The sequence below is a fragment of the Labrus bergylta genome, chromosome 7, assembly GCF_963930695.1.
Source record: "Labrus bergylta chromosome 7, fLabBer1.1, whole genome shotgun sequence".
Lineage (NCBI taxonomy): Eukaryota > Metazoa > Chordata > Actinopteri > Labriformes > Labridae > Labrus > Labrus bergylta.
The window spans coordinates 24,837,884-24,853,563 of record NC_089201.1 but is presented as its reverse complement, the minus strand read 5'-3'; the positions used below and the strand labels follow the sequence as shown (position 1 = coordinate 24,853,563).

The 15,680-nt window shown below is 38.5% G+C and overlaps 1 protein-coding gene across 1 annotated transcript; it reads right to left on the bottom strand.

The window, feature by feature from the left end:
* Window positions 1-997: 997 nt before the first annotated feature.
* LOC110003477 (anoctamin-9) lies at window positions 998-13,955 on the bottom strand. The gene is made up of 24 exons (XM_029282406.2): window positions 13,494-13,955; window positions 12,745-12,819; window positions 12,490-12,612; window positions 12,260-12,396; window positions 11,997-12,046; window positions 11,845-11,903; window positions 10,941-11,020; window positions 9,290-9,424; window positions 9,084-9,177; window positions 8,943-9,003; window positions 7,524-7,606; window positions 7,317-7,421; window positions 7,003-7,167; window positions 6,880-6,916; window positions 5,322-5,430; window positions 5,019-5,076; window positions 4,815-4,912; window positions 4,527-4,723; window positions 4,280-4,432; window positions 4,033-4,180; window positions 3,823-3,945; window positions 2,116-2,209; window positions 1,774-1,886; window positions 998-1,565 (listed from the first exon to the last, which is right to left on the bottom strand). Exons 1-24 carry the CDS (start codon window positions 13,512-13,514, stop codon window positions 1,532-1,534), a joined length of 2,352 nt encoding a protein of 783 aa, XP_029138239.2. The 5' UTR covers window positions 13,515-13,955; the 3' UTR covers window positions 998-1,531.
* Between the last annotated feature and the right edge of the window lie 1,725 nt (window positions 13,956-15,680).

The following is a 15,680-nucleotide window of genomic DNA, read 5'->3' as shown; positions in this document are numbered from 1 at the left end:
TGAAACCTGGAAAGAGATGATGTAGGGAAACTTCATAAAATACACCTGTGTTCCCACTTGGGAACCCTCCCACGCGCGCGCACGCACGCACGCACGCACACACACACACACACACACACACACACACACACACACACACACACACACACACACACACACACACACACACACACACACACACACACACACACACACACACACATTTCATGCGGACCCGTTCAAACAATTAATGATTTTCTAATGTGAATTCAATATAGAAAGAATAGGATACTTTCTTAAGATACTAGATGTCCCAGTTTCCTATGTACTGTGAAAGAGGACATGACTCAGGTGTTGGTCAAAACTCTAAGGACAACATATAACATCTTTTTTTACCGAAGGCCATAACTCTGTACAACAGCTCACCTCATGTGAGCAGAGAACTGTCATCATGATAATATCTGTCTCTGCATACTGTAATCTGTTGTGCACATGTTAAATTTAAAATGTATCCCTGCACTCATGTTCACTTCATTTGTCTGTCTAATCACCCTTATATTGAATAGTTTCTGCTTATTATATGTCTACACTCATGCACTTTAATTTATGTCAATACTGTCCATTTACAACTCTGTTTTTACACATTTACATTCAATCTTCCATATTTAATCTTCCTATTTAAGACTAGTAATGCTTAGTTAAATCCTGGTTGTATATATTCACATTCTTATTTTTGATATTTTTAGTGCTTATTTACTTTGTAGTTAATATTATATTGTGTTTAGATTTGCTAACATTGTGTTTTTTTACTCATATTGTGTGTTTGGATAACCTGCTGCTGTAATGCCACAATTTCCCAGTTTGGGATCAATAAAGTAATTCTATTCTATAAAACAGATATAGAAGCTTTTATAAGATTACTATGGTCAACTAAAAAGGTATATGGCACAACAGCAATTTTTTTTACTTTGCAATACAATACTTAACATACATCAATAAAAGTGACATTACAACGGGGCCAAAAGTTTCCTCTTTTATTCAATAATATAAAATATTACAATGCAAAACATTCTTATATCTGATTTACTAAAGACACCATCAGAATGCAAATGCAGTACTGACATTCATCACAGCGCTTATTTACATTATAAGGCAGCATTGCAGCAAACACTCTTTACTGTAAGTGCAAAAGCAGTATAAATTATGTTTGGCTTCAATTAAAAACACTCACATACGTCTCACAAATATAGAGATCCAAATATAAGCTAAATGTGCATTCTTAAAATAGAATTAGAATAATCTCATGAAAGACATGTTCAGTAAAATCAGAAACAGCACAACTTGTCTGTCTTCAAAGTCCATTTTACAGCTGAGGATCAAAGTAGCAGCACTTAACATTCAACTGTAAACAACTAAAGAGAGTGAGAGCCTCCATCTGAACTCTGTAGAGATGATTAATGGCTTTAAAGTGGACTCAACACTGTGTTAGTTAGGAAACCTTAGTGCACAAGGCAACACTGGGTTCATGTCCTCCTTGGAAAATGTGAAACATTTAAGGGTCTGAGTGGTATCGCGCTTCAAATGAACTGTAAGAAATCCAAACAAGCTTAGTCAGTTACAGTATTTATAGCAGACACATTGTGTGCTTATGAGTCGACATCATTCTGTTTTTAATACTTTTTTCATAACAGGTATTCAGATAATTTCTGAAACTGTATTGGAGGACTTGATTTGAATGAAGGTTGTATAACTAGCAGCCATGGTCAGTAAAATGTCATGTTATTTCAGACTCACCTGAGCTCCTCTTTTAGTCTTTTGAGTCTATCAAAGAGTCTGTCATTCTTGACCTGGATGGGAGCGCTCGGTACAAACCAGGCTGCAATGAACTTGCATATGACAACAACGTGCTGAAAGCAAAGGGAAAATGTTATTATGTAATTATTATTTTTATTTAAATCGATAATATAGCTACATTGAAGATACTCACTCCCTGGCTTAGTTTTAGGTGTTAGAAATTGAGCAACATTGTTCTGGGAAGTCTTGAGGATGTATGTGTATTGTTTAAAATGCTAAAAGGAAGCAGTGTAAGAAAAGTTTGTCAGAGGTTCTTGTTTTGTCATGGTGGATAAGTCTTACCTCAAACAGGATGACAAATGCAAAGCGTACGGCTAATATTAGCCAGTATTGTGGGGTCAGACTGTAGTCCTGGTTGCTCCTGTAGTCTTTGTAGCTGAAACAGAAAACAGATGTTTTTCTTCTTTTATCAATTTCTTAAAGCTGACACTGCTTGATATATTGAAGCAGATTTGTTTATGTTCTTCTCAATGTATTGTATTTGTTTCCCATTCTTTCTTCATTTTTAAGCTATTAATAATTTATTCTTGAATAAACTTTACGTTTTTTTTTATTTCATTCGTTTTATCGTCTCCCCAATACTCACACTGTGACGGGGTCCTCTTTCAATCCACCCAAAAACTTAAAAAACAGGCGTAGTCGCAGACTGTAAGTGAAGTGTTTTTATTTTTGCCGGCCTCCCAAAGTGCAGTGATAGATATTTACAAAAATGCAAAAATGCAAAAACAGGGAAAAAAATAAATGGTGTTTATACTATTTAAACTATTTACAAAACAAAAGTCGTCCAAAAACAAAATCCACATAACTCAGCAAACAAACTGTACTTCAAAAAAAGAAAGTCTCTGCTGTAACATGTTACCTTCGCTGTAACCACCCTAGACTGCTTGAAAGCAGCAAGCAGCTCTCTTTTAAACACAAGAAGCCCCTCCCACTGGGCGTTATAAATTGCCTAACATTTTAAAGACACACATTATTTCATGAATGAGCAATTTGTACTCTGTTAAATTAACATGTTTTACTCACCCCTAAATTACCCATTCTCATGCATATTTTAGTACCACCACTGTAATGTATCGGTGGCGATACTTTCAAAACAAACATTTAATTAATCAATCAATCATGCGATCACCCATGCGCGCCCCATCCGCCTATTTAGTATGCGGAAATGGGCCGCCTCTGTTTGGAACAAAATAGAGCTTTCAAGTGTGCACCCTTAATTGCGCTATGAAACGGAGAGGGAAAGGAGGATGATGGTGTGATTTACTGAATGATTATAGGCGCACTGGCAGAGGGAAAAGTTTGGCGGATGTGTGTGTGTCAGCGTGTGTCAGTGTGTGCGTTGATCATAATGTTCTACAAAGAGTTCAATTGTTCCCAGTATTTGAATGTCATTCTAATCATAATTATAGTAACATAATGAATTAAAACTATAGTGACTTTATGGTGGACACCAGCGATGAAGGAGGCCTTTAACTTGGCTTGCCTAGGGGTCTCTCTGGAAGAAGTCAGAAGTCAATCTGAGTTCTAACCCTTATCAATGGTCATGAGCTTTGGGTAGTTACCAAAAGAATGAGATTGCGAATGCAAGCTGCTGAAATGAGTTTTGTCTGAAGGGTAGCTGGGCAAAGGTTGCTGGGGAGAGGGACTTCTCGGTCAACTTGCCAAGCCGGCTGCCACAAGCCAAACCAGCCCCAGATAAACAGAAGAAGATGGATGGCTAGATGGATATGGTGACTTTAAGAATAATTTACTCTTGTGTGTTTGAACAATGAATTCAAACGCGTTCATTATATAACCATGATTTGTATTTAAAGTGTCAATCTGTATATACATTGTTCACAGCTTACATACAGCAGTGCTGTTTTCAAATTAATTTACATCTTTAAACTTTGGTTTCTCTTTTGGGTTCTCAACACTTATTGCCAGAACGGTGACAGTGAAATGATAATTATTCAGCTGTAGGAGAAAAAGTAAACACATTGAACAAACCTGCAGTAAGAGACGTTCAGTCCACTGGGAGCGACCATCTGATAAGACGAAAACTCATTTAGTATGTTTTTGTCATCCATTCGTGCAATGGAGAGGGAGTTGTTGATGTAACCAGCCATGCAGCTTTGAAAAGAGAAAATAAATGAATGCTAGTATTAAAACGATAGGAGAGAATGAACACTTAATCTCTTTTAGAGGAACGATACTTACTCGATATCTGTCACAGTGCCGTTTGCACATGGGCCGTAGCGGTAGTGGTACACCAGTCGAGGAATGAAGTCTGAAGAAACACCAATGACCAGCCCATTAGCAATGACAGCTAATACCCCAATGGCCTCCAGCACGTTGATCCACACACCTGAGGAGAGGGAGCGTTAATGTGAGGAGAACTTCACCTACAGTGTAAACAAGCAAACAAACATTTTACTGCCAAAAAAAAAAAAAAAGTCCCACTCACCAATATCGTTTGTTTTCTTTGGAACAAGTCTGCGCTCCAGAGTGACCATTTTGATAGCATCCAAGCGAATCTCAATGACGTTGTTAATGAGGGCGAGCAGAGGAGCAAGAGGAAACGCCGCCACAAATATGGTGGTGAAGCTGAACTGGATCACTGAGGAGAGAGAGCGAAGAGCAATGCGATTTACCAAAACCATTTCAGCGTTCGTCTATTTTCTTATCGTTCAAGATTTGAGCGGTGTGCATACCCATCTCCAGGAACTCATGGAACAGGCTGAAGGAGTCAACGTCATTCAGCCGGTAGTTGCTGAGCCAGTCTCGAAGCTTGCAGTTTTCACACAGTTCAGCTCCGTATTTACCCTCCGATTCATCTTTCAGGTAGCAGTGAGCACACTTCCTCTGCAGCTTCTTTGTGTTTCTTCTCTTCAGCCACCTGGAGAACCAGCTGATGCAAACAAGGGACAGCTTTTAAAACCACAGGTGCAACAAACCAGGTGCAGTATGCGGCGGACATAATAACTGCGGTTTACACTTACGGGCCAGCGAACTCAAAGACATTACTGATGGTTTGCTTGAGCACCATTATAATGGCCATTTGGATGAATAGGTCTGTGAGGCACCCACTGGGATGGCACTGTACAGGAGAAGGATTTTTTAATACATACAGATACATCAATTTATAGTAAAATTTCATTTTTTCCTAAAGTAATTCCAAAATAATACATATTTGAGTCACTTACTTCCTCTAACCTCCATTTCCCTGCAATTCGGACATATCCACCTGGATGCCCATTTATCCTGCCATTTTTGTCACAAAAGAGGTCAGACTTTCATCTTATTAGGTTAGAATTGTTTGGTGTAAATAATTAAGGGTAATAACAGTCCGCTGTGTTTACACTGTCTTGTGGGGGTTTTGGAATCTGACTTGATATGTTTGAAATTATAGCAATACACACAAAAAAACAAAAAAACGTATACAGCTTACAAAATGACACCCACTTAAAGGTTAGAAAATGTGGATGAACTGATCCAAGATGCCTTACCTGCCCAGAAAAAAGGCGACGTAGAAGAGGGAGGAGAAATAGGTAAAGAACTGGAAGGTGAACATCTTGACTGTGAAACTCTTCTCTGTGGTAGCAAACGAGGTTTCCTCTGTTGAAGACACACTTCCTGTCAGTGTGAGTTCACTTCACTATGTGGTCAGTGGATGGAACAATTTCACACACAGTACAGCCTACATCAGTTTTTCATTTTTTAGTACTACCTGTATCACCTCTGTGTGTAAGGCCATGACCTGATGTAATCGATGATGTTTGTTTTAATGTATTCTGTCTGGTCTTTTTATCCTTGAATTTGTATTGTTATGTGGTATGTGTATCTATTGGAACACTTAATATCCTGTCTGCCCAACAAATGCACCTTCCTAGGTACCAATAAAGAACCTATTACCTCTTTTTCTGAATGTTGTTATACAGGTGCACACATCATCAGTATGTGATTTTGCTTAGTTTGCCTTTTTTTTTTTTGATTAATCTTCTATTTACAAAGTTAGTTTAGGAAACTTATTCCCACATCCCAGCCAAACCTGGCTTGCTCCCCCGGCCTTCACCAACAAAAATGGATATAAACATATCATGGCTATGTTTCAATTAAATGTGTCAGATTTAGAAGGAGGACATACTGGCACTTCAACATAGCATGTTTCCTTATTGATGATACAGTAAGGTCATTTTATCATTTCATTCAGTAGATGGCTTACTGATTAGACCTTTAAACATGGGACCAAACAGGGATTCCTTGGCCTCTGGAGCCCGCCTCAAGTGGACACTCGATGAACTGCTGATATGTCACATGACGCCTACATGCTCTATCAGATAGATAGAGTCTATCTAAGTGGCTCAAGCAATGAGTGATCAATGAATTAAACCCAGGCTTAAGTCAGATGACAAAATAATTGTTGTGAAAAAGGATGATTAAGTCAACAAAAGAAACAACAGACTAGACGTCATTTTATGACCCACCACAACAGCCCAATGTATATTTTGTTGAAGATTCCATCTTCCTTCTTTCCATCTCTTTCTGAGGTTATTGTATTGTATGTTCTATCTTCCCTCTACTGTAGGTGCCCTCATTGAGTCTCTTCCCCAGCCTTGAACATCACCTGACCCATAACACGTCTTTACTTCTTATCAATCAGTGTATGTGGTTGCCTAGTTCCAATGTTCATCTTTAATCTAAAACGCTGCTGTCTGTTCATGAACATGAACATTTCATCATATGATAAAGACACTGAGCAATGTGTCATGTATATGTACTGTAGGCCTGATTTGGGTCCTCTTGTCATTGTTTGTAACGTCAGATTTGTCTCCAATTCTCTCAAAGAAACTGCAAAAAGTGTTTAGACCCATTTGTCAGTTTGTTATCTGCATGTCTGACCAGCATCCTGTCGATTAACTGTCACTGCACACCATGCAGCTGTATTTAAATGGAGCATGTAACGCTAACGTTTAATTCTGACAAACAAGTCTGATCAAAGTATAAAAGCTCATTTCTTTAATATGCTGCACTACATAGTAATACAGATATTTAGAATTTACGTACCTATTTCACACAGCTTCATGGCTACTATCCTGTTGATCTGCAAAGACGGAGCCATGGTCAGAGAAACACAGGGAATATTAAAGAAAAAGTAACAAAGAGATGCACATTTAGAGACCTGTGTACCCTTGTCATGATTGTGATGATGAGGTAATGGAAGACCGCCCCCAGCATCATGGCCCCACTGTTGGAGTGATTGCTCAGGAACTCCCATGATCCCTCAGCTAGGAGCACTGCTACAATCACCCTGAACACCACCAAGGCATGTGTGAGGCCGATGATCACTAGTATCTGGGCAAACACAAACACACATCTTTAGTACATCTTTTCACATCACTTTGTACCAGCCTTCAAAAAGCTCTTTTACTGTACATGTTTAAACTTTCTTTTTATAACCTAAACCTGAAGACATCAAAGTGAAAAGTATTATAATCACTCACCATAATAGTGACACAGATCAGAACCAGAGTACTGCGCAGATAGGAGTGTTTATACTTTTTTGGTTCACAGTTAGCGTTGTTCACTATCTCCAAAATTAGTTCCTCCTAGAATTAAATAGAATAGAAACACAATTAATAACCATGCATTCCAATGAATGCTGCTCTGGTATTCGTTTAATCTGATGTATTGAATACAAGGAATCATACCTCCTCTTCACACCAATCGGACACTTTCCATTCGCACACATAAGAAGCGCGATGCCTCTTCCAGAACTCCAAAAACAGTGTTGCTGTAAAAGTAGAAGTTACATATGTGTTCATTAAGCAGACTGAAATACTTCAGCTACAATGCCATATGTATTGTATTATTATTTAATTAAAATGTTAGTTTAATTCAAATATTTTCATCATTGCATGTCATGAACAATATTCAACTGAAATTTTCATTTGTTAAAAAAAGTGTGTCTGATCTGTGTCTGTCAGCGCCCTCCTTTGTATTTTTTTTCAGTACTCATCTATTCTTAACCAAACAACCAATCAGGGTAAGAATGGACATAATTAGCCAATCGCAGAAACTCTGAGAGGAGAATGTTGCTTGGCAACGGTCGTGTTTCAAACCAGCTCTGGCTTCATGTTGCGTGAAACCACTTTAATATGTGGATTAAACAACAGTAAAAACACACTGCTTCAATTTTCAAAAGATCTACATCAGCAGTTTGACATTAGTCTCTTATTAAATGAATGGAAATAGGCCTGTATCAAAGGTTTACCATCTAGTGACATTTATTTTATCAGCATATCTGATTTAGGCTGTTTCCCAAACAAACCAAGACAGGGACAGTTATTCATGTGCTAAAAAAACATTATAGTTACAAAGATGGTGGGATGTGTTAAGTTCTAGGAAGTAGGAAAACTTAGGTTAATGTTTGGGTTAGATTTAGTGCAAAAAAGCATTGGTAGGAAAGAGAGAGAAAACACAGACACCTACACCTGGTCAAGCACCCTACCTGTGAACTACTGCTTTGATGGTAAATTTATCACATGAGACTTTGTTTGTATATAATAATATAATTTGCAATATTATAGCGAATTATTTTTTTTTAAACTAAAGTTTTTTGCAGTATCAATTGTGCATATTTTGTACTGCTAAATCAAAGTTTCACTTCCCTGTTCTGTATCACATTACTTACTCAAACACTTTCTTCTACACATGTTTTCATTTTTTCTTGAAAAGACTGGTTTGGCTGATCTTGATAACTTAACTCTTCCCACAGCCAGATGGCACAAGCTGATTAAGAAAAAATAAGCAAGCCAAGTCGGTTTTCTCAAAGATGTGGCATTTTCTTTTCAGTCCCAGTAATCATGAAACATCCAAGTAGTTGGAAGGAAAACAAACTGAGGCAGAAAAAAATAATTGCTTGGACGATTTTTCCGACACAGCCAACCAAAAAGGACCATTTAAAGACAGTCCAGGAAAAAAATTAAGATCAATAATTAAAATGTAAATTTCCCTCAATATGCCTTTTGTATGGGTTTATACAGGCTATGATGAACATTTTGGATGACACAACATGATGTGTTACTTGTATAAATCACACCTTGAACACAAAATAATATAGAACTCACCCCACACTGCCATGAACATTGCAAAGAGCACCGTGCCCTCATTATCAAACAGCAGGCTCACCTGTCAGCGCATAAGAGCAGCAGTGAGTGCAAATTAACTATAACACCATTCAGTAGCATACTGGGAATGCACTGATGTACCTTAGCATACGTGCAGGTGTCGGAGAGCTGCCACACTTTGCATCTCTTGTCACAGAGCGGACACATGACTGTGTCAGCCTCGCAAACCTCCTTTCTACAACACAACACGCACTTCATTAATTACAGTGTAAAGTGATATAGTGCAGAAATGTGTACAAACCATAGAACTTATATAACAGTCTAAACAGTCTAAGGTGCAAACCTACATGAGGGGCGAGCTGTTAAAGAAGGCGAGACCATAAAGGAAAACTATGGCCCCGATGAGAGCGGGAGCGATGAGCAGATATGTGTACCAGCCCAGCCACAGGTAGTACAAGGCCACCTTCTCCCCAAAGTAGTTCCTAGACGAGAAAACACACAGAGACACACATGGAAGGAAGATTACAGGCTGATGAGGTTGAAAAAAAAGCACTCATGATTACTCAAGAATAATGCCCTCCATTTGCAATTTGTAAACATTATTTATAAAGATAATTGTGTTTTCAACCAATCTCATCGTGGTTTGATACAAAATGCTGAAAGTACTCAATGTCTACATGCCTTCTACGTAAACTGTACAAATATACTAATTTGTAAAATGATGAAAGTCATGATGTTTAGGGGATGTATTTAAGAACAGTATGTGTTTCCAAACAATCGTTTTAATTCATCTGAAATTGTAAGAGGTTACAGACTACTAGTTAAAACGTGTGCAGTAAAGCAATAAAACGATTTTAATAACTTAATTAAAGTAATGAAACTTATTATTAAAACATGTTTTAATCTGAAAAGTTCTTCAATACAAAGTAGCTCCACACTGTGCAGTAATGTTTAAGCTCTTTTCTGAATTCACAAGATAAATAAGGTCTACAAATAAGCTTTTTCCTTCAAACGATATATGGGAACACAACCACTTTGTAATCACTAGGGCCCGACTGATATGAGATTTTTTTGGGTCGATACCGAGATAAGGAAAAGAAAAAATCAGATACCGATAAATTGGATGTTATCTTTATTAGATCTATGTTCGATCTTTAGAGATAGAGATGGTCACTCAACTGAAAAGTAACTGTGTGTGTATGTGCATCACAGCTTGACCCTCTGGAGAGTGTTAATGCTGGTTGTAATCCATATAGCGCACTCTGCTGGTTACCGCCAGAAAGAGAACTGATAGTGCAATACAATGAAACAACTCAAATGAAATGATATTTGACGGTTAATAAATCTAGTAATATGCGCACATATCTGCAATAAAATTAGCCGATACCGATAGTCACTTGATATGCAAATTTCGGCCAATATTATCAGCTGGCCGATTAATCGGTCGGGCTCTAGTAGTCACCTATACTTTAATTGAAAAGTTACTTGAATTACTGGTACGTATTGTTTTTTTTTCAGGAATTGATTACAATTACAATTATTTTGTATTTTACTCAAGGAACGTTGTTACATGTTACTAGTAGAAGTGCATTGTTTAACATCTATATACTAAAATGACTTTTATCATTGTATTTTCCATTCCTCTATTCTTATTCTAAAAAAATATATGCTGCAGAGTCATGATGTAAAGTGGTGTGCTGATGGGAATGGTATCGGGGCTTTAAAAAAGTTGAAATGTGTCAATAACAGCTACCAGTTTGATGTTTGGACTCAGTTTGCAAGAATCTAAAGATAAAGACAACTCTGATATCATTGTATATAATGAAGAATATTAATCCAAACAATGTCTGCATCGTGCGTTGGCGGTGACATGACTGCTGTTCTCTGGTTGATACTTGAACCTACTTCACAGCAGGATGACATGGGAACAATGATGCAGTGATAACAGCGACTGTAAAAAGCAGAGTGATGAATGAGCTGTTGTGTTGCAGTCCAAACCTGACAGCAGTTATGGGTTGCCCTTGGAGACAGGCTGTCCATCGTGCCCAGCTCTCCTTCAGCTCTCTCTGCTTCCTTTTCTGAAAGCCAGCACACAAACAAATCAGATGAAACCACACACACGAGGGAGAGGATTTTATATAACTGTTAATACATTCAAACTGAAAACAAGGTTGTAATGCAAAAAACATAAACTACTGTACATTTACATTGATTGACTACTTTATATATGCAATTAAAAAATCCCCAATGAATGTCTATTCAGATGATTCATCAGCTTTGGGAAATTTCTTTACATTTAATTATTATCTTTTTTAATCACATTTGCAGGACTTCACTTCCCACTGTGTTAGTATGTTCATGCCTAAATGTGCACATTTGAATCAATCCACACATCTCCTCTCACACATGCCCACTTGCTCCCAGCAGTGAATGACTCAATGGATTAACGTTGACTTGTGAGCATCTCTGTTCTTTTTTTGGCAGCTTTGCATTGTTTTGAGAAACCATTGCCAAGATTCACTTCATAAATTTGAGAAGAAAACAAAAACACCTAACCAGCCACCAGAAAAGCAAAGCCTTAGCGCGAATAAAACGAGATCATCGTGCCCCTATCTTTAGCATTACAATGTGTTTATCCAGAATAACCAGTGCCAGATTCTGGTCTAATTATATCACTTACAACTGAAAATGTGGATTCAGGCTACAATGACAATGTTGGCTTATCACTACTGTTTTCATTTAAATCATATAAACAATCTCAAAGCTTCACATTTTCTTTTTTATTTCCTTGTAATAATCCAACTATCAGAGTAGATATGGTGACAAAACTGCAACCTGTAATAGAGTGCAATTCATCATCAACAGACAGGAAATGGTTTTAACTCTGTTTGAGAAGATTTACCTCGTGCAAGCAGAATCTTGCCTCAAAAACCTTCATCTTCATAAGATTCCGCAGATTCTCTAAGAATTACAGGACAAGACAAAAACATTAACGACGAGGCGTCTAGTGACCTGAGCACAATCAGAAATGTAAACACAGTGAGCCTTTCGCACCTCCTGAACGTATAGGGGTGTGATTCAAGATGAAGTGGACAATCCTTATCCTGAAACAAAGACACGGGTCACTTATAAAGTTAAACTTGCTGCTGAAGATTGTAAAAACATAATTATTTCAGGCAAATGAGTAGCCTTAATGTTTAATAGAAGAAAGGCTGAGCGTAGACATCATTTAGAGTGTACCATCTTTACAAGCATACAGACAATGAAATACCACCTGGGATTGTGTGAAATGTGACATACGCAGCAACATGTGTTACCTGGTGCTGAGCGGTACAATGTTCTGATCCGAGCTCCAGTTACAAGCATCCGACACTTTGAGCAGATACCTGTACTTCTCAAATATTTCTTTGGGCGCTTGAATCCCGTAAAAGACCAGATCATCGTCTATAATTTTCTAACAGGAAAGACACAAATCAAGAAGGGTGAATGAACCATGCTGACTCAGCCTATGATTGAAGACACTTCTTTTTTTTCTTGGAATGCTTACAGTGACTTTCAAGTTCTTCCTTTTCAGCTCTTCAATATATTCAGTTTGTTTCCTGAACGCCTCTCTCTGCTGGCAATCGATGGTTTTTGCAACTAGGACATAGTCGTACGAGAGAGGAGTGTGCTGCGTGACAAAATAAAATATTCTAGAGTTACACTTCATGTTATTATATGTATCAAAACTAATCTGGGAATTAAGATGTTCCGGTCTGGTTATTATATTAGAACGTCATAAAGTGGAAAGATTTTTAGTTACCACAGGAGGAAGTGATGTCTGGTCATTTCCATTTTCTTTCACCACTCCCATAAATTCCAGAAGTTCGATACTGGGCTGGAAGACAAAGATTGTTAAATAATACAAAGTCATTTATGGCAAATTTACACACTATGAATGAATGATTACATTTGATATTAATATTTCAACCTTCAATGAACGGGCTGTATAATGGTTTAATTGTGAGTAATTGTTGTGCTCTCATCAATCCACAGATATGTAATGTGATGCTAGGGAAAATGTGAAGAAAGGTCATCAGCTACTTAAGAATCCAGTCAAACTGTGATGTGGGGGTGTGTCACTGAAACGCCACTGTGCTGAGAAAAACCTGAGGAGATCCTGACTCACCGAGGAGGACTGTCAACAAAGAGGGTTCACCTAACCAGTGAGGGGACAGCTAAGCATTTTTGACCTGCCCTCACCATCATGTCAATCTGTGCTATTCACTTACAGACCGCACATGCTTATAGGGAAGGCGAGGTAGAGCTTGTCATACCATATACATCCCATTAAATCCTAATCAAATCTCAGCTTTACAATGAAGTCCAGTCTAGATTGAGATTGGTGGGTGAGTGGGGCTTGTAGCTTCTATGGGAGATGTTTAGTCTGACAGGTGCAGGATTGGCTGTTAAAGACAGCAGGCCTATATGACAACATTGTAAATGTATAAAAGCAGGAGCTGACCTCAGATCAGCTCATGTATGTTTGAATATAAGTACAAGGTAACTTACCTGCCTCCTGTGGACGGGCATGATGAGTGGGGGCTGAATGCAGATGCAGAAGGCTTCCTCTCTGGATTCAACCAAAAGAAAAATCTCGGCAGCATTAAATGATTCACAAACCTCGCGGTAAATTCACCGACACTCCCGGCTGTAAAACGACATGATGGCTCTATAGAGAGGCGTTTGACAACTTCCGTACTTCCACTGGGAACAAACGTGTTCTTGTATCACTAGCTTAGGAATGTAAAAGCAACTCTACCTGTTGCTGGTGTCACAACATTTATCCTTGTAGCCTCCACCTTTTTTTTTTTTTTTTAACTCAGTTCAGCGTTGCTGTCAATAAACACACACACACACACACACATACAAACACACACCAAAAGGCTCTGCTTTTGGTTTCAGTCGCCGCACCGCACACAGAAAGAGACCAGGCTATCTCAATATGGCTTGTAAGGTGCAATGGAATGGCATGTCGTTACCTCCCTCCTCGGAGATGCTTCATTTTTCCACCGCTAGATGGCAGCAAACACAGGGGACTTAATAAATCACTGTGACTGAATCATCCTGCACACCTCAATTTTCACTGACTGGGTCATTTGTCTGAAACACTGAGTCATGAAATTACAGTTTAAACATATCTCCAGGTCCATAATGGAGGTACTGGGGACGGTTATCAAAATTCAGAGGCTTTACCAAACCAACTAGAAAAAACAAGAGAAAATAAAGGCTGCTCAATTTAAACATTTCAATTCTCCAATATGTTAGACCTAGTGAAATTTTAAGAGGCCAGTTAGTTCGATGACCCAGGTCTAACTTCTCTATTAGAATAGCAAAAGAACAAATAAGGAATATGATTCAATTGAAGTTTGATTGAAATATATTTATTTTAATTATTGTGGATGTGAAGATAAGATGAATATGTGTACTTGTAATTTTGTTATCATTTGACTTATTAGTCTATCTTTATTAAAGGCTGCTCAGTCTACTTTTAAGTGAAGGCTTTTTATTTTAAAAGTTTGTGTCGTGCAACTGTCAGAGGTGCTGCTTGTCACCAGGCGAGGCAGGCAACTGCTCGAGGCCCCAGACCAGTGAAGGGCCCCTGAGGGCTCACAAACTTTAAACCACAGCGTCCGCCCAAAATGTGCAAATTTTGCAATGACAGTAGTAAACCTCCTTAAGGGGGCCCCCATCTGACAGCACTCACTCTCGTTGCTTTGCTGAGCTGAGCGTTGCATTCATTACTGCTGTCAATATGTCATAGGTTTGTCAATGAAAGTTAACAAAGGAGAATTTCGAGGAGCTATCCGCTCACAGGAGAGAAAACAGAAAGAGGAAGAAAGAGGAAGCGGAGTAAGGAAGTGGGACACTGGCAGACGTAATGGTGATAAAAGCAGATCTTATTAGTGTCCCCCAAATATGTCTTGCCTTGGGCCCCAACAGACTCTAGAATCGCCATTGTCAATTGTTTTAGGAGATTTCCATGTTTCTCAAATTTGCTTGAAATTTGTATCTGCCTGCTTGATTTTTTTAGGTTATAATTTATTTTTATTTTTAAATGTCTTACATGTGATTCCCATTTCAGGGTCCATTAAACCTTTTTGTGTACCATCCTTTCTCTTTGACTGTAAAAAAAAAAAGAAAAAAAAAAGAAGAAGAAAGAAAACTAGCATGTCAAATGGGTGGCCCTGAGTGCCCTGTTATTAGAGATGATTTAACCATTAGCCTTCTTGGAAAACCTTGGAAAGTAGTGCACACCCAGGAAGACCCACATGTCAAGGAGGAGAGGCGATATGAGGCTGAAGAAAAAAGTGGTCGCAAAATAAGCGGCTGTATTTCTGTACATGGCCACACCCCACAGAGGAGGATAACATAATTACAGCAGAACAGGGCTGTGCCAACCACTTCAAGAGCGGCAGAGGGGGAACCCGGCTACTAAATTTGACCAGAGACGAAGTACAGGCTGGAGAGAGGGCTGGGAGGATATAGGAGCTTCTTATAAAGCCTTGTCTGAAGTTTCTATCAAAGTGGGAACAGACAGACAGACGTGTGAATGACAAAAAACTTAAACTAATAACATCTGAGTGACCAACAGTTCACCAGAGTCCACAGTCCTTGAAAAGGGCTCTTCAGTGAAGAACTGAATTTATATTTTAGTAAGGACAATCACAGTCATAGCTGAAAAAGATCAGTCAGGGT